The sequence below is a fragment of the Antechinus flavipes genome, chromosome 4, assembly GCF_016432865.1.
Source record: "Antechinus flavipes isolate AdamAnt ecotype Samford, QLD, Australia chromosome 4, AdamAnt_v2, whole genome shotgun sequence".
Classification (NCBI taxonomy): Eukaryota; Metazoa; Chordata; class Mammalia; order Dasyuromorphia; family Dasyuridae; genus Antechinus; species Antechinus flavipes.
Genome location: NC_067401.1, coordinates 336463555 through 336483888, shown reverse-complemented (window position 1 = coordinate 336483888; position 20334 = coordinate 336463555). Strand labels below are relative to the sequence as shown.

General features: G+C 33.2%; 1 protein-coding gene across 2 annotated transcripts in view; it reads right to left on the bottom strand.

The window, feature by feature from the left end:
* SASH1 (SAM and SH3 domain containing 1) overlaps nucleotides 1-20334 on the bottom strand; it is a 224595-nt gene that overhangs the window by 162778 nt on the left and 41483 nt on the right. For both annotated transcript variants that reach the window (XM_051997918.1, XM_051997917.1), the window contains exon 2: nucleotides 6719-6847. In XM_051997918.1, coding sequence (XP_051853878.1) covers nucleotides 6719-6847 — 129 coding nt within the window. The remainder of the gene's footprint in view (nucleotides 1-6718; nucleotides 6848-20334) is intronic.

Here is a 20334-nt window from a genome sequence, read left to right as displayed (position 1 = left end):
AATGCCTAAAAAAGCAAGGTCCAGATTTAATTTTTCTAACTTGAACAATATCAATTTTTCTTGTAAATTTAGTTCAATCAAAAGAGAATATTCTGAAATAAAAGAATATTCTCAAGTAAAAAAGAATATTATTTTTAATGTCATTAATAAAAAAAAACACTTTAAAGAAAAAAGCTAAGGTAAAATGAGTTTCTCATATAACATCTACATAGGCTACATCATATGTTCTATTGCTAAAGTTCTTTTTCAATCATGTAATAGAGTTTCTCCTATGTTTCCAAAGGCTATGTCATTTAAGTGCAAGCAAGTCCTTCCAAACTGAAAGTCTCCAATTCAAGCTCAGTAACAGATTATCATCTAAGGATCAGGCAGCCTAATTAAGTTTGGAGAGGCTCATCATCAAAAACTGGACCATCAAAAGATGATTTTGTCTGTGGTCCATAGGCTTTCACAATCCAAAGATGTGGGGAAAATTATGTTCTACATTAGTGAGCAGAACACACTTAGATCTTTCTGAAGTTATTACTGAACTTGTAATGTGCCCAAAGTGGCTTCAGAGCTACTTGAAATCAATCCTTGCACAACACAAATTAATTTTCCCAAAGCACTATTTGGATCCCATCAAGTTCCTATTAACAATATTTAATGAATTCTTATTACCCATTGAATAAAATCAACACTCTTTAACTTAGCATTGAAAATGTTTCTATTATACGGTCCCAGCCTATTTTTAAAGCTTTATCTTACACTGGTTCCCACTGCATATCCTCATGTTTCAACCAAATTAGATAACTCAAATTGGCAGAACATATACTATGATTTCTCATGTTCATGCCCTTGCCTCTACCAGCATGGCTAATTGAAATCATTTGCTGTCATTCAGTCAAGTCCATCCAACTCTTTGTGGCCCCATTTGGTATTTTATCAGCAAAGATACTGGTGTAGTTTGCCATTTCCTTCTCTAGCTTCTTTTACAGATGAGGAAATTTGAGGCAAATAGGGTTAAATGTCTTCCTCAGAGTCACAGAGCTAGCAAGTGCTAAGGCCAGATTTGAACTCAATAAGGTTGAGTCTTATTGACTCCAGGCCTGGCACTCTATTCACTGTACTTGAAATCATATCCTCATCAAAAGAGATTTAATCAGAACCTAGTTCAAATATGATCCTTCCCAGGAACCTTTCCCTCATTTTTTTTCACCAAGTGATTTCCCCTCCTGTACATTCATATATATATATATATATATATATATATATATATATATATTTGTTTATCTCTTGTCTACTTGCTAAGAGTGTTACTCTTCATTTCTTTTCATTCACTCTAGATTGTAGGCTCTTTGAAGGCAGAAGCAGACTTTTATTCTACTTTGCATCCTTCTCCCTCACAGTATTTAACCAGTGTCTAGCAGATAAAAAGCATTCAATACACACCTACTGCGTGAATGAAACTTCAATGACCTCGGTGCTATATTGTCTAATATGCTGTCTAATGTGGTTTTGTATTTCTTTTTTAAACATATCTTCTAACTAAATGTTCTTTCTTACCTTTACAACATCTAAAGAACAACTCAGTGTCTATCTCAACCTGGAATCCTTCCATTTTGGAAATACAAATGAATAAGACCAGAATCAAATTGCAATGGTGATTTGGCTTGTGAAGGGTATATAAAAAGTGGAAGAATGAAGTTTTAGCCTCTAGGCTATACATCACTGCCATGATGCTCAACTGATAACCATACAAACTTGTTTCTGCCAGACACCAAACCAATTCAATGTCAAAGATGCAGAGGAAGCAGAAAATAGTCAGTAATAAGAGAACTCCTTTTGGGAGTCCTTTTTTTGGACAGTGTCACTTTGACAGATGTCACACTTAATATCACCAGAGATGGGTCCATTATGGACTTGGAAAACTATTGCCATTTCTGATTGTGGTTTTTTCTCAGCCAAAAAAACACATGGTGCATGAGGATGAGCCAAATATTGAGGAATGTGGGGGACTCCCCTGCTGTTCACAGATACTAATACTTTAATGCTCAGCCCAAGCAAAGGCCTAACGCAAATTCAAAAAGGCTTTAGGGTCCATTTGAAGACTAAGTAAAAACCCTTGCCAACACTATAATTTTGAAAAATAATGCCTCTTTATGTTATTATTTTTTTTTTACCCATCTGTACCTACATTTGCCACCATGTAAAATATCTGGCTCTGAAGCCATTGGATCCAATGTTTTATCCCTGTCTGGGTCAAAGCAACTACATCAGAATAGCACTAAGTTGTCCAACCAATCCAGAAAGTTAATTAGTGAGAAAAAATGTGTGATGCACTTATCAAAACTTTTCCCCAAAACAATTAAATGAAGGTACTTTGTATACTGGATAATAATAGCAAAAGTGCCATTTATTCTTCTCTAGTTAATATATAATTGAGTCTAAGTGACAATGCTTCTCTTTTATTAATTTGAAACCAGGCACTAGCATCTACATATTATTGTACACCACTAAGTTGAACTATCATTTGAAAAATATCGATGTCATGAATCAGAGTTGTAAAAAGGGAAATTCTAAAGCCTTTTTATCAGAGCAGATCCATGAGATTTAACTCTCTTGGTCTTAGGTTCCTCATCTATAAAGTAGGGGTAGAGAAGTTCAGACTAGATAAATGTTCCTTCTAGACCTAAATCGGTGATGCTACCAACATTTTTTATCTATGAAATGCTTTGGGTTGCTAAGAAATGGGAGGGAGGGGAGAGACTTTAAAAATAAATAAAGCTTCTCCCAAATCTCCACTCCCCCTTCTAGAAATATTAAAAGACCATTTTCTTGGTCTGAAGCCTTTGGATTAATCTAAAATAGAAACTATTATTCTGTATCAATTCTGAAACAATTAGATTCAGGTAATAATTAGACTAAGTAAAGTAAGAAGTTTATTTGATCACATCAATTAAGAAAAGGTAGGGAGGAAAGGAAAATCCCTGAAACAAGTGGTCAAAGAAGAATCAACTGATTTTTAGGAAAACTTCATTCCTATAAAGGTGTGCCAAAATTTAAATTACTACTTTTCTGTTTGATAAGGTAAACTGTTTGCCTAACTTTTACCTTACCCTGAGAGCTCACTAACTTTATTTTATTATATTGTGAAATATTCCTTGTTCAAGAATCCCATCTATTAGGACTTCAAAATGCCTTTCATTAGAGGCCTGTCTAAGGACATGAGGGAGTTGGCAGTTAAAACATTTCTCTAAGCAGAAAAAGGCTTAGATGTTAAATAATCATAAATTAATTTTAAAAAATTTCTGGCACAGCTTGTACCTATAACATAGAATACAGTATTAATGTTTCCTTCATCAAGAAATAGAAAAAAAATGCAATTTTTGCTTAAATTTTATTTTCAAGAGGTTTGAAATAATCTGTGCTTATAAACTTCTGAGTATTCAAAAGTAGACATTTTCTATCTCTCTAAGTAGTTGCAGTGCTAAGATCCAATGTTGGATGCAGTCCAGTAATTCTGTTATCAAATGAATAGGTAGCCTTGGAAACCTCACTAATTGCTGTGGATCTCTGTCTTCTGATCTATCAAACAAAAGAGTTGTAACTCCCAGATATAACCTGAGTAATTGATAACTACAAAGAATGCTTCAGATAAATTCCTAGAATCCTCATTGTTCAGAATGACATATGAAGCTGAAAAAGCAAACTGGAAGGTGGTTACAGAGATGAGAGACCTCCCCTTTGTCTTGGCAAACTTAACTAGGCTGACAGGATTGCACAAAACAGAGCTCGAGTTCCAAGATGCCAGTTTGACGGAGTTGCTTTCCTAACTGAGAGTACAGTTGGGAGGATGAACAGTTGAATCACAAGTCTGGCTCAAATTAGCTCCCATCAATTTAACCCACCACCAAGTTCTTGCACCTTTGATGTGAACTAATTAAGCTCATGTGGTTTTTTTCCCTAGACTGTCTTTTGCAGCTCTGGAACAGAGCACACCAAATTAGACCCATCTGTCTAAATGGAACCGAGCTTCTTCCCATCATAAGGCATGCTTCGTTACCCTGAACAGAAGCTGTCTTCTAAAATTCCCTAACACTGTGGAGATGATTGCATTATGCCCAACTCTTATCTGGACAAGTAATTATGTAATTTTAAGAATGGTGTTTCAATGCTATTTAAAAAAAAAAAAAAAAAAAAAAAGGTGCTCCATTCACAAATTCATAGCAAAAGTTCTTCTGCTCTGGGGGCATGCTCAATGAAGAAGCCTCCAGACAATCTTTCAGATTTAAATCAACAACATTAAAGATTTTTTTTTATACAATCAATACTTAAGTTGTAATGCAGCTCTCCAAGCCAACCAAAAGAAGAAATATTTTCTCATTAAAAATGCCCCCAATAGGAGGCACTACATAATTTTAAACAACTACAGAAGTCTTTTGATACATGAGATTACATTCTTAAAAGGAAGAAAGGACCCCATCTTTCACACATGCTATAAAACAAAGTCAGTAGGCAAGAAACCCCTTGGGCAATAGCTGCTCAGTGCTATAGGGTCATGCTCCAAATATACACATATTTTAACTCCCACTAGATACTTCTAAGGATATAAAAAACATATTCTATTAAAATATGACTGCCAGGTAGCTATTAAAGCTGTGTATAAAAGAGAGAAGAATCAATTTATAACTGACAACCCTGAAATAACCTTAGTCCAGATCCAAGAAAACTTTATTTGACTATATTTAAGGTATAATGTTTTATTAGAAAAATTACCAAGTTGACATTAAAAAAAATTCAATTACTTAATAACATAGATTAGTTATGTAAATATAACAAATAATATAAATAATAATAAAGTTAAGTTTGGCAAAACACTTTTACACACATTGCTTCAATGTACTCTAAAACATAGGTGCCATTATGATTTGATTTTATGTCAAGGACCCTGAAACTCAAAATACTGCATGATTTATTCATGGTTATATAACAGATACCAGAGGCAAGATCTAAACCAAGAGCTTCCCTGAACCCAAGCAGCAATTTTAAAAGTGTTTGTTGACTGACTTCTTGATTCTCTTGTACAATAGTGCCTCTCTATGTAGATAAAGGAGCAACCAACTCAATAATCCACCAAACTATTTTTATTGAATTATCTTTTGGCCATCTTTTCTGGGAGGAGAAGGGAAGAATCTCCATGGCAAAAAAGTAGGAATCAAATGTTTAAAACATTATCAAAGAAAGTTAATCTTCATCATAAGAAAGATTTACTTTGGGCTAGAAATAACTAATATAAACACAAAAATATCATAAAATGTATTTTCTAACTTAAATTAACAAAGCGATTAAAGTAATTAATTAAAAGATGACTGGAGGGGAAAAGCACAATGTAATAAACTTGACTATTCCTCTTATTTGGATATTTGCTTATAGAGGCTTAAATGTTAGTACACATACATAGCAAGCTATATAAAAATTCAATATTTATATGGAGAATCCCAAACACTCCATTAGTTATATAACTTGACATTAGCATTGTGGAAATAGCCCTGAACTTGATTCTTGGGACTTGGTTCAAATCGGGATCTACCTATTTTTTTTTTAACAAAATCACCTGATTTCTTCAGACCTGTTTCTTCATCTTTACAATTAAGGTTTTGGAGATAAGATTTAAAGTCCTTTCCAGCTTTAATACTGTGATTCCAAACTTTCTATTATAAGCATGACATTTTCAGAGAGTAGAAATGAGAAATCTGTAGTTTAAAGTGCTAATGGAATTGTTAATATTTTGTGTAATGAACATTAGCTTAGGGGTTATGAACTAATTTCTATTCCAGAGTAATTTATTCACTTTATATCCCTACAAACCCTGAGTTGATCCTTTAAAATTTAATTAAAAAACACAAGCTCCTTAAATGAGGGCCTACAGTAAATCACTATCAAATGGAGATTATTTGAGCTGCAAAAGGAATCCACCACAATAGCAAACCCACCAAATAGCAAATTAGTTGTGCTGTGCATACCCTTGGATCCAGAAATACCACTAGAAAGTCTTTAATCCAAAGACATCATAAAAAAGGGAAAAAGACACTTACAAAAATATGTATGGTAGCTCTTTTGGTGGTGGCAAAGAAGTGGAAATAGAAAGGATGTCTATCAACTGGGGATGGTAGAACAAATTGTGTTATATGAATGCAATGGAATATATTAATCTATAAGAAATGATGAGCAAGTAGATTTCAGAAAAACATAGAAAAACTTACATAAACTGATACCAAGTGAAATGAGTAGAACCAGGAGAATATGGTACATAGTAGCAATAATACTGGGTGATGGTCAACTATGACTGATTTAGCTCCTCTCAGCAATACAATGATCCAAGACAATTAAAAAAAAAAAAAAAAAAAAACTCATGATGGAAAAATGCTATCCACATTCAGAGAAAGAACTGATATAGTCTTAATGCAGATATATCATATCATATATGAAGCATACTATTTTCACTTTGGGGAGTTAGTTTTTTCCCCTTTTATTCTGTTTCTTCTTTCACAACTTGACTAATATATTTTACATGACTGCACATACATAACCTATATCAAAATTCTTGCCATCTTGGAGGAAGGGTAGGAAGGAAGAAAGAAAAATTTGAAACTCAAAATTATTTTTAAAAATGAATATTGTATTTGCAAAAATAAAAATACTATTAAATTAAGAACAAAAGAAATTAGTTACTCACCAAATCAAGGTCTTGAGAAACCCTTCGTTTCCGCAGCTCTTCCATTCTTTCACATACATCAGTAAAACAGGTATTGTAATAATCCGCATATTGTTGTGCTAGATCATCAATGTTTCCCAATGAACCATCCTAGAGGCAAAGGAAGGAAAGAGCACAAAGAAACAAAGGAGTTCATTCCCTAATAATAACAGCAACAAAAATAAATGCAATTTCTTTATCACTTAATTCATCCAACTCTTATGTTTTTTTAATCTCACCTGAGTTTTCCAATATCTCTATGAAGCGGACAACACAAATAGCACTGCCATAAAAGAACCTAGCATAATAAGATGTCAAGTGATTTGCCCAAAGCCTATAGCCATTCAATTGTCGAGCTCTGATACAAACCATAGTATTGGATCCAAATCCAAAGTTCTTACTAGAGTTCTTCCCTAACTGGCTGCTATATCATGAAAATTAACATATGCTATAATCAATTTAAGATCCCTAAAACTCATTTTCCCTACTTTCTCAGCACACAGATCTAGAAAAGCTAAGTTTCTAGTAGTTAACAGTAGGCTACTCTATGAGTACTCCTTCATTAAATAAATCTCACAGAAATAAAATATTATGGATACAATACACATTGACAAACTTCATTATACAGTGCTATTTCTATAATATCCTTAATCAAAAAGATGCACATATATAATAAAGTACCTTTTTTTTTTTTTTTTTTTTTTTTTTTTTTTGCTGAGGCAATTGGGGTTGTGACTTGCTCAATATCACACAGCTAGGAAGTGTTAAGTATCTGAGGTGGGATTTGAACTCAGGTTCTCCTGACTTCAGGGCTGATACTCTATCCACTGCACCAACTAGCAGTCCCATACTTCTAACCATCAACACCATCATTTATGTTAAAATAAATTACTTGAATAGAACTATGCCCCATGATTTTGTTTACTATCCTATGAATTCCTTAGCTAATAAGGGTTGACAATAGTGTAGAGAAAACTCTACCTAACAAGGTTCTTGGTAAACCTGCCACCTATAGATTCTATTAAAGTTAAGGAGGACAACAAAGACAGATTTTCCCCACAGATAATAGAGAAAGAGGTCAAGACAAAAGGCTGGGCTAAACATTCACATTTCATCATGGAGTAGTGAATGGCTGAGGTACAATAACAATAAACTATCTATCTGCCTCCTTTTTCATCACTCAGCTCTAAATTCAGAAATATTAAAGCCTGGACTTCACCTTTTGTCAATCCTGTCTCAGACATTATATGAGACTCTGGTTATGATGACTGTCTTCTGCTTCTGGCCCTTTCCAGCCAAATCCCCAAGCACTTGTCTCTGCATAAGCTCATTGCATAATGAATATTTGTGTAATTTAATTGAATTGCATGTCCAAACTGAATCTGAACAACAATTTCTCTGTTACTTTCTCCCTCCCTCCCCTCCTTTCTTGAGGCAAGAAAAGGCACAACCAAGTTCCTCACCAAACCCTAGCCCAAGGCCAGATGGGGCATTACAGTATTTAAGATATTTTTAATCATGTGTGTAGAAATATATTTTTGAAAAAGGATATATATGACTGCTACAAATATATGTAAATTAAACTACTACACTATAGGAGAATGAAAGGAAGTACTTCGAAAAACTCAGGCTACAAGAAGTTTTCTTAAATAAACAAGGATTCTAAGAAACCCTAAAAGATAAAGTAGACCATTTTTAATTTATAAAAATTAAAAGCTTCTTTAAGAGAAAAATCAATACAACTAGAATAAAACAACCTGCTAATTGGCAGGGGTGGGGGGAGTCATTGCAGCAAATCTTTGATAAAGGACTGATTTCCAAGATTTATGAAGTTTATAGATGTAAATAAAAAGTCAAACAACAATATCTAACATTTGTAAAGCATTCAAAAGTTTACAATCAATATGATGATATATGTAGAAAATCCTAGAGAATCAACTAAAAACTACATGAAATTTTTAATAACTTTGGCAAATTTGCCAGATACTAAACAAACTCACATAAATAATCAGCATTTTTATGTTACCAATAAAGTCCAGCAACAAGAGATAAAAAGATAAATTCCAAGTAATTGCAGACAATATAAAATATTTGGAAGTCTACCTGCGAAGACTCAGAAACTACAAGAACCCAAGTATAAAACACTTTTCACACAAATAAAATTAGAGCAAAATAAATGGAAAACTATCAATTACTCATGGGTAGACCAAGCCAAAACAATAAAAATGACAATTCTACATAAATTAATTTATTTATTCAACACCATATCAATCAATTAAAAAAAAAAGATTTTATAGAGCCAGAAAGAAAAAATTATCTGGAAAAGCAAAAGACCAAGGATATCAAGGAAATCAATAAAAGATAGTATAGCCACAGTTGGTAGATCAGAAGAATAGATTTAGGTACAAATTATACTATAGTAAATGACCATGGTAATCTAATATATGATATATCCAAGATTTTAGAACAAAACTCTTTTTTAAAAAATTGCTGAGAAAACAGTATGGCTGAACTAAGTCCAGATCAACATATCACACCACATATGAGGTCAAACCACAAATGAGATCTCATCACACCAAGATGAGGTCAAAATGGATACATGATTTACACATAAAGGGTAATTTAATCATAAGCAAATTAACAGAGTATGGAATAGTTTACTTATCAGATTTATGGATAAGAGAAGAATTTAGGACTAAGAAGATAAAGAGCAATACAAAATATAAAATACATCATTTGATTATTTAAAAAATTTTGCACAAGAAAAAACAATGCAACCAAAATTATAAAGAAAGCAGAAAATTTTGGGGAAATTTTACAACAAGTATCTCTGTTGTGAACTATCTGCATTTTTGTTTTTCTTCCCGGGTTATTTATACCTTCTGAATCCAATTCTCCCTATGCAACAAGAGAACTGTTCGGTTCTACAAACATATATTGTATCTAGGATATACTGCAACATATCCAACATATAAAGGACTGCTTGCCATCTAGGGGAGGGGGTGGAGGGAGGGGAAAAAAATCAGAACAGAAACGAGTGCAAGGGATAATGCTGTAAAAAAAAATTACCCAGGCATGGATTCTGTCAATATAAAGTAATTATTAAATAAAAATTTAAAAAAAAAACTATTAAAAAAAAAACAAGTATCTCTGTTAAAAACCTCATTTCTCAAATAATTACAGAACCCAATCAAATTTATAAAAACTCATCATTCCCTAAATAATAAGTGGTTAAAAATTATGAACAGGCAGTATTTTAAATGAAAAAATTAAAAATATCATATATAATGCTCTAATATTGACCAGATAAATGCACTCTAAAACAACTCTGAGGTACCATCTCACACCTATAAAAGTGGCTAATAAGACAAAAAAAAAAAAGGAAAATGTTGGATGTTGGAGGGGATGTGGAAAAATTGTGGCAGTAATGTATTGGTAGAATTGTAAAGTGATCCAACATTCTGGAGAGCGTTATGAAACTGTCCATAGAGCAATAAAGCTTTATATCCTTTAATCTAGCAATACCACTAATAGACCTATAGTCTAAAGATATCATAAAAAAAGGGGAAATAACCCACATGTACAAAAATATTTAATAGCAGCTATTTTTGTAGTGGCAAAAAATGAAAATTGAGAAGATATCTATCAATTGGGGAATGGCTAAACAAATTATTGTATGTGAATGTAATGGAATATTATTGTATCATTAGAAGTAATAAGCAGGATGATTGCAGAAAAACCTGAAAAGTCCTACATGGTTTATGCTTAGTGAAGCAAGAAAAACCAGGAGAACATTGTACAGTAAACAATACTGTGTGATAAAGAACTGTGAATGACTTAGCTATTCTCAATGATCCAAGACATTCCCAAAGGACTAATTATGAAGCATATTATCCCACCTCCAGAGGAAGAACTGATATCAATCATATGTAGACTAAAGCATATTATCTTTCACTGTCTTTTTCTTTTATTCAAGTCTTTTTATACAAAATGATTGATATGGAAAGTTTTGCATAATTGTACATGTATAAACTGTATCTGATGGCTTAGTGGACTTCATTCTCAAAGAGGTGATGACATGACATGAAAATGAACTGGATTTAAATGAGAGAGGGATATACAAGATCACCTGCTTCACTTTCCTGTCGAGCCATCTCAATCCAGTGGCCAGATAAAGATCAGTACTATAAGAGAAGGAAAAAAGGATAGAATTTGGAACTCAAAACTTTTTTTTTTTAATCTGGGGGAAAATTGGAAAAAAAATACTGGTAAACTTGGGAATGTGCCTAATGACTAGTGCCAACTGAAGAGAGTAGATAGAACAACTTATTCAATGACCACAAAAATATAAATTAAAATAACAAGGAAAGATATTATACAGAACTAATAATATTATATAAGACCAAGAGTCATTCCCTAAGAGATAAATTGTTAAAAGATAGAATCAAAAGTAATCCCAAATAATTAACAATCATAGATTGTTCCAAATTACCAATTACAGGAAAAAGACAAATCAAAACTATTCTGAAGTTTCACCTCACATACAACAATTTGGCATACATGAATTAAGCACTGCTGGAAGGTGACTAAACTTTAGCACATTTAAGAGATTATTAATGGAGCTATGAATTGGTTCAAGCACTGTGGATAGTATTGGATTTAACTAAGAAAGTGACTAGGATATTCCTATTTTTTGACTTAAAAATTCCTCTAGCAAGCATATATCATACAGATAAAAAAAAGATACCAAAATATTCATGTCGCATTTTTTGAGGTAGCAGAGAACTGAAAATGGAGTCATTGTCACTGATTAGGGAACAGCAAAAGAAACGGTGATAATAGGAATACAATGAAACATAAGAAATAAGTTTGTGAAGAATAAAGAAATGGGTGGAAACATGTTTATGTTTTATGCACCAATATAAGGAACACAACAAAACCTAACCCTGTATGATAGTCAAGCTTATTTTTGGAGTAATGAGGAAATTCACCTCTATCCATTCTTTGCAAAGTTAAAGAACTGTGAGTCTACAAAACTGCAGAAACTAATATAATTAGGAAATGGATTAATCTTGCTGTACTGCTGTATAACTAGAAACTAACATGTTAAAAGGGGAGTCAAACGGGGAATAAAACATTCATTTTGAAACATTAAATGAAAACCAATTTAATTATTTTTTTATTATGTCATAACACACAAATATGTTGAAACTTATGTTCTACAAATATGACATTTTTGGCCTAAAGGTCAATATTATTCTTTAATTGAAGTGTTCCTAACTTTTTTTGTGTCATGATCCATTTGACAATTTAGTAAATCCTATAAGCCCCTTTCTCAGAATATATTTAAAAGCATAAAATAAAACAAATAGAATTATAAAGGAAATCAATTATGCTGAAAAAGTTATATTAAAAATAATAATAACCAAGTTATAAACACCAGGTTAAAAACTACTCCTATACGTTCTCTACACCCTTATATTCTCTTTGGTAAAATGGAGTTATATTAGGTAATCCTTCTATATCAATCCCTTCTAGCTTTGAATTTATCATCCTAAGAACATCATGTAGGAGGGATGGTTGACATTCAATATAAAGCAGAGAGCTATCCCATAACCATCATAATGTAAAGGGTTTAAGTTATGTCAGTCATGAAAGATATAAACATAATTTTAAAGTTTTATTCCCATTGTTAGGTCAAGGTATTTGGGGATTTTTGTGGAACATTAACTAGCTTTTCAGGATAGTTATGTTAGATCCTGTAGCTTAACAAGTATATAACATGTCCAATATTCACAATAGACTATTAATTGCAAATGGTGGCTTTCACTAAATAATGCTTAAAAAGATAGATATTATACTCCTAAAGGACTATCATCAGAAGGTATTAGAAAATGCCAGTATTTAGTAGAACATAAATAAAAACTAGCCTTAGCCTTCTGTATTTCTCTTTGTACAATCGAGAAATAGGGGAAACCAAAACAAACACTAAGGGAAAAATCTTTCCCCATATTTCTTACTTCTCTCTTTATAAATAGTTAGCTATTTAAAAGACAAAGAGACGTTAGAGATCATCTAACCCTACTATTTTTTAATGACCAACAATTACACCTATGCACAAAATGAAAACTAACAAATTTTGGATTATGAACTTCAAGAGAAAAGACCCAAAGTTTCTGGGGTCTGTAATTCATTGAAAATGAGAGGTAGAATAAGGGTGTTAGATATGATAATGATGACATAACATCTGAAAAGCACTTTACAAACTATAAAGTCAAATATACAAATGTTAGCATTATTTTTAATCATGATTGCTTATATTGTTATTTTATATTGCAGTCCAATGTGTAATGATGCTTAGATTATGGCTTCTCTAATTAGAAAATATTATTTTAAAAAATTACATCACCTTCAAAGTAAACAACTTTCTATTTAAAAGTTTGGACCTAAGAAAAACTTCTTTTTTTTTCTTTTTTCTTTCTTTAATTGCACCCATTTAAAAGACTAATTGAAGGGGTGAATTATACCAATGTGGCCCAACTAATAAGCTTAAAGCCAAAATACCAAGTTTTATTTTTCTAAATACCATTTTAGCCATTATTGATCCCAGAGAGCCAAGAAATATGAAATATATTTGACTGGTACCAGATGTCCCCTTTCAGTCCCCCTAGACTTTTTAAAATATTTTTATTTGTTTTTAATATGTGTATGTATATACACAAAAAATATATGCATCATTTTCCTTCTTAAACAGTATGTATACACATATGCATAAATACATTATAAACATATTGCATATAGACATGCACGCATACGTGTGTGTGTGTGTGTGTGTGTGTGTGTGTGTGTGTGTGTGTGTGTGTATCCCTTGCAGGTAAGGGAGAACATGAATGAACTACTAATTATGAAATGAGATCAGCAGAATACTGCAACATGTCACAACAAAGGTCCTCACTCTACTATAACAATTTATACTTAGCCTGTGGGCCAACTAGACACAGTAAAAGAGGCAAGACCTACCATCTCTCCATTTTTTTTCTTTTCTTTTTTAAAGCAAATGCTGAGAAATACTTTTTTCTATCCCTAGCAAAGAAGCTGACAATGTTCAAATTTCACATACCAAAAAACAAAAACAAAAAATCCTGAAGAATAGCATTCCTATATGCTTTTCATTTGCTTCTTTTAGTAAATCCTTTAGGAACAAAGGCAAAAAAATCTATAAAATTTCACTTATTCCAACTAATTGGCAGGGAGAGGAAAAAAGAGAATAAAGCTAATGAAAGCTTAATATAGGCTTCTTATATAGTTTGAGATTAATTAAAAGAATAATCTTAAGAACAGCCCTTTGTTCACAAAAATTTATCACATAAATATTCAAGGATATCCAAATACTTATTTGGCTTTTCCCAAATACAAAGGAATAAACTTGGGTTTTAATGGGTAGGGAATACGAAAGCAAAAATACCAAAACAGGTCTGGCCCTAAAGTATTAACATAAAAAGAGATATGATCAACAAGCAAAGAAATAAGAGAAAAAGTAAAGTAAGTTAAGGGAGAGGCAGCTACGTTGCTCAATAAATAGAGCACTGGCCAAGAGTCAGGAAGATCAGAGTTCAAACATAACAAATAGTCAAATATGACTAGTTGTGTGACTGAACAAGTCATTAAACGTCTGTTGCTTTAATCCACTGGAGAAGAAAATGACAAATTAATGCAGTATCTTTGCCAAGAAAACCCCAATGGCCATTTATCCATGGGTCATGAAGAGTCTCAAGACAAAGAGAGACAAAGACAGTCAGACATGATTGTACAACAACAAATAATGCATTCCCTAATGTGTGCACATATTCCTAAAACTCTTACATCAATACATCAATAAAGGTATGCTCATCACCCCCTCCTTTCCACTCATACATTCTTTACCTTCAAATCTTCATCACCTTTCTTAATCTACTGAAACATCCTCCAAATAGATCTGTGCCTCAAATCTCTCTCCCTCTCCAATAATGTCTACATCTGTCCATCTCTCTCTCTCTCTCTCTCTTCACCAATCCAACCAACCACTGTTCTGTTCCTCATTCATAACTTTAATTTTTATCTTTATGCTTGTTTTTATCTATGGTACTTTTGGGTTGGCTGTCCCTAATGCCTGGAAGGCAGCAAACTCACTAGTGTTTGCCCTAGCTGCTAATGTCTTTATCCTCGCCAAAAGAAAACAACACAAAACAACCACCAATCTCATAGCTACCTTGTAAATAATTTGGATATTATCACTACCTGTACATCTCCCAAAATCAGTAAGCTTCTTGAGAACAGTCTAGCCCTGTTCTGAAGGATTAACTGAATAACTTATTAGAAATTGTCACCTTTCTAAAATACTCTTAAAGTTTATTCAATATCATTTTTTAAATGACAGTGAAAAGTATTAAAAATTTCAAATATTGGCAGAAATGAAGCTGAGACAGTGTTTCTACTAGGCTTATACCCCAAAGAAATACTAAAGAAAGGAAAGGGATCTGTATGTGCCAAAATGTTTGTGGCAGTCCTGTTTGTAGTGGCTAGAAGCTGGAAAATGAAAGGATGTCCATCAATTGGAGAATGGTTGAGTAAATTGTGGTATATGAATGTTATGGAATATTATTGTTCTGTAAGGAATGACCAGTAGGATGAATACAGAGAGGACTGGCGAGACTTACATGAACTGATGCTGAGTGAAATGAGCAGGACCAGGAGATCATTATATACCTCAACAACGATACTGTTTGAGGATGTATTCTGATGGAAGTGGATCTCTTCGATAAAGAGAACCTTAATTGATCAAAGATGGACAGAAGCAGTTACACCCAGAGAAAGAACACTGGGAAATGAATATAAACTGCTTGCATTTTTGTTTTTCTTCCCGGGTTATTTATACCTTCTGAATTCAATTCTCCCTGTGAAACAAGAAAACTGTTCAGTTCTGCACACATATATTGTATCCAGGATATACTGCAACCCATTCAACATGTAAAGGACTGCTTGCCATCTGGGGGAAGGGGTGGAGGGAGGGAGGGGAAAAATCGGAACAGAAATGAATGCAAGGGATAACGCTGTAAAAAATTATCCTGGCATGTGTTCTATCAATAAAAAGATATTAAAAAAAAAAAAAAGAAAGAAATGAAGCTGAGAGTTTTAAAAACGTTAACTAGAAACTCTATTTGGAAAAAAAGATTTCTACTGTTAAAAAGAGCCATATCACCAGGAAGTAAAATTATCTGTTTAAGATATGCAAAAAACAAAAAACAAAAAACAAAAAAAAACAACTATATTGGCATGGAGGAGTGAATGAAATAATGTGTGACACTGTTTTGGTGGGACCTAAGCAACCCTACTATTCTATCACTCAAGCAAAAAAAAAAAAAAAAAAAAAAAAAAAAACACTTTTGTTTTTCCACATATGGGTCCAGCCAACCTTGACCCTAGAGATATGATTATGATTCAGTCCACATTATGTTCCTCTATCGGTAGAGTTTCCTAGATTTCTCCATTTAGATAATCTCTTTGTTTTTAAATTTAAAAAAAAATCTCCATTCTACAGGGAAAGATAAATTAATTAAGCACTTGGGAATAGAGGAAGACTGCAGTTTATTCTTTGGTTCCCAGCTTAGTTCCTTATTCTCTTATCTCCTTGTGTTCAAGCCATTTTCTGCTCTATTTGTCACAAAAACTTAGATCTTCTTTTAGCAAACTACAGTACCAAAGAATAGATTTTTGAGAAAAAGGGAAAACACTAGAGAATGGCAACTGGCTAAGTAAAATTCCATTGCCTTCAAGCATCTTGCTTTTATTGGCCTAATGTTTAATTAAGTGAAGTAGTGTCCCCATGTTAAATAATGGATAGGGGAGGAGGGAGGAAGGGGAACAATCCTTCACACATATGCTGGGAAAGAATTTTGCTGAGCAAACACCATAGAAAATTAATGGGGGGAAAAGGGAAGTCATATGATTATTTGTTATTAAAACTGAAGCCTTACTTCATAAGCCAAATTATCCTTTGTTATTAAGATGCACTAAACCATATTCTATTACTTAAACAAGCCAGTTCAATAAAAGGATACAAATAAAGGAATCTGGGGTACCTTCTCATAACAGTTTAGAGGTCTGCTTTTCCAATATCTCTTAGATGTGATAATATTGGTTCTCAACTTCAGGGCTTTCCCCGAAAAGATGTCTCAAGGAAAGTTTGTGACTGAAGAGAAAAATCAGTTTTACTTTTGGAGAAGTGAATGGGGGGAGTGAGGATCTTATCCTTAGAATCATATTTAGAACAGTACTGAATACTATGTCAGTATTCTCAGTCAACTCCTTCAAAGAGCAAGAGGTCAGTTTGGATGAATCCAGAGCATGAAACATAAGACAGAAGAAGAAGGAAACCCCCCCCCCCCCTTAGCTATAGCAGATACACAGTTAAGTAGCAAAGTCAGTAGAGTACTGGAATGGGAATTGGGAAGACCAGAGTTCAAATTCTGTCTCAATTTTCCTTTAACAAATCACAATTTCAGACTCAGTTTCCTCTTCTGTAAATAGGGCATGATCATAATAGTACCCATATCACCAAGTTGTTGGGTGAGATAAAAAATATAAACTGTTACCAGTTTATGATGACATTGAAGAAAACTCTCTTGGACTCTGCCCATTTCAGTGACTTCATAAACATGCCAGGAATCAAAATCATACAATCCCTGAATTGATTTACTAGTGAGATGACATCTGCTCACCTGTCAATGCTTCTCCCCTGGAGTTAGCACTCTTGATCAGTTACCTACTTACTCCACAGAAAAGGGAATACTGAGAATGTATCAAAATGCAGCCTCAAACTCCAGTGCTCTCCCAAGTATCAAAAGTCCTCCTAGCTCATAAAACTTGAAGGGGCCTAGTTCCTTGGAACAATTAAGGGAAATGCCTTCACCTGAAATTACTAACAGTTGCAAACAATAGTTTATGTAGTTCAGTTCCAGTTAGTCCTATCTATTCTGTCACTTTCATATCCCAGGAAATCCTTCAAATCTAAGTGGGCTTTTCAAGTCATAGTTTCTGAGTAACTTGGAAAAGGTTACTATTTAAAAAAAATTTTTTTTCTGGTATTGAAGAATTTCTCTTAATTATTTATCCCTTACTCCCACACAACCACCCATACAACTCCCCATAATTTGGGGGTCTGGGAATTCTCAGTTGCAGATGGAAACACACACACACACACACACACACAGCTGCATAATTCAACCCCAGCCAAAGACAGCAAACATTTCACACCCAGCAGTATCCACCCTCATTTGATTCTCAGCAAATAATAATTTGGGAGGGGGTGGCACATCTGCCTTATGCTTTCTCCAGATGTGAAATAAATGCCTATAATTACCATGTCACACTAAAGTCTTGGTGATTTAAGTGCTAAGAAAGGCAAACATAAAAAGGAAAATATCTAGTACAGAAAAGCATGCCCTGTCACTATAGTCTATTATAACCCCCAACAAGTGGCTCCACAGAGCAACAAAAAATTTGGCTTATCAGATCAAAATCTCTACATTTTCAAGATTGCTAAATAGGTTACACCATTCTTACCTAGCCTGTTCTTACAAGATCTAACCAACGAAAATATATGGATCCACCTAAAATATTTGTAACATTATTTTGTATTTAAATAAGGTTTCTGCCAACATTGATGTCACACCTATGACATTTTTCTTCTACGGCATTTAAAGGATTATGCATCTGCCATCATCCTCAGCATCCTGTATGTTAACTAAAGTTGACAAAATGTTTGGCATGTAAAAATCACTTCTAACTATCAAAATTACATTTAGATTTTCCTCACTTTTGATGCAACTAATATTGTCATTGAAATATTTTTTAAAATATTTTATCTGACTTTCTTTAAGGACAATGCAAAAATGGTTTACTGGAAAAAGTCTGATGGTTAGGCAGACTACACATGAACTTTGACTCCAAAAATATGATAAGGCAGGCAAAAAACACTGTGATCTTAAAATATACTCATATGCAAACATAGGGAAGTGATAGTGTCACTGGAATCTAATCATACAACAGCTAGAGGACTGTGCACTACTTAAGATGTCCAAAGTTGATAAGCTTTTAAGTTTTGAAAAAAAAGCAATCAAGAGAGGAGGGACTGAATTTATGCCACATAAGAATCAGTTGGAAGAACCATGGATGGGTTAGCCTGAGGAGAAAATTCTGAAGTCCTTCACACACTCTTCTAGCATATGAATATGACATGAAAGAAAAAAGATGTATTTTCCTTGATCCTTGAGAGCTAAACATGATAGACAGGGATTGATTTAAGGAAAAAAAAATAATCCAACAATAATCTAAAACTGAATAGGGCTGCCTTAGAAGGTAGTGGCTTTCCTTTTACTAGAAATTTTGAAGGTAAGGATAGGCCAACCATATATCAGTTATGCTCTAAAAGGGATCCTTCCTTAGGTAGAAGTTAATTAGACTAATCTCTGAAGTCCCTTTAACTTTGAAGTTTTATGATTCAATGAACTTTTGGTCTAGAGTTCATATCATACAATTTCACTGATATTTTCATTTCTTCTTCTTTTCAAACTTGTCCTCACATACTTCACTAAAGTAATGTTGGTTCCATTTTGGGGAATTATATTTCCCACTAAGAAGAGGTTTCACTTTTTATTGTTGCAAAATATTTGAGTCAGTTAATCTTTTAACAGTACTTCCTATCATCCACTTAAACACACTCTCAACCACATTTTGGTCATGCTCAGTAATTTTTTTTTGATTTTACTAGGTAAGTAGTACTCATTTTACATGATGGAAAATTGATGTTATAGACTCAGAGTATCCATATAAAAATTAGTTAGTAAAATTCATATATTAATAACTCATTTATATAATACTTTCTGGTGACAAAAGCTTATTGTATGCATTAATTCTTTTGAGTTAATAGCATTAACAAGAATAGGGCAGGTATTCTTGTACCCATTTTAACACTGGAAGAGTCTGTGTTTCCCAACAATAAATTACTTTGCCAAAATCACATGATTAAGCAATGACAATCAAAATTCAAATCTAAGTCTTCTGTTCCTAAACTCAGGACAGTAGCAGTAAACTACAAGAGCATTATTGTTAAGCATAAAAAAAAAACAAAAAAACAAAGATATTAGCACTGCAAAATAGAATGGAGATTGAAAATTTTTAAATGTGACATTTGTCACCACTTTTAGATCCTAGGAATTAGATTCCAGCAAATAAATGGCACAGTAGATAGAGTATCAGACCTGAAATAATAAAGACCTGAGTTCAAATCCAATTCAAACACCTATTAGTAGTGCAACTTTGGGCAAGCACAACAGTATCTGTGCTCAAGGAACTTACATCCAATGGTGCATAGTAATACATAAAAGGATTCTAGAAATGGAAGGAGAACTGGATGCTCCTACTGTGAAATCTAGACCCCTCATTTAGAGTAGGTAAAAACTCACCTATTTGGTCAGATACATCTTTCAGCTGTCCCCAATCTCAGAACAACATGGTACAATAGGAAAGAAACTAAGAACCAAATGCCAAGGTTAGTATCT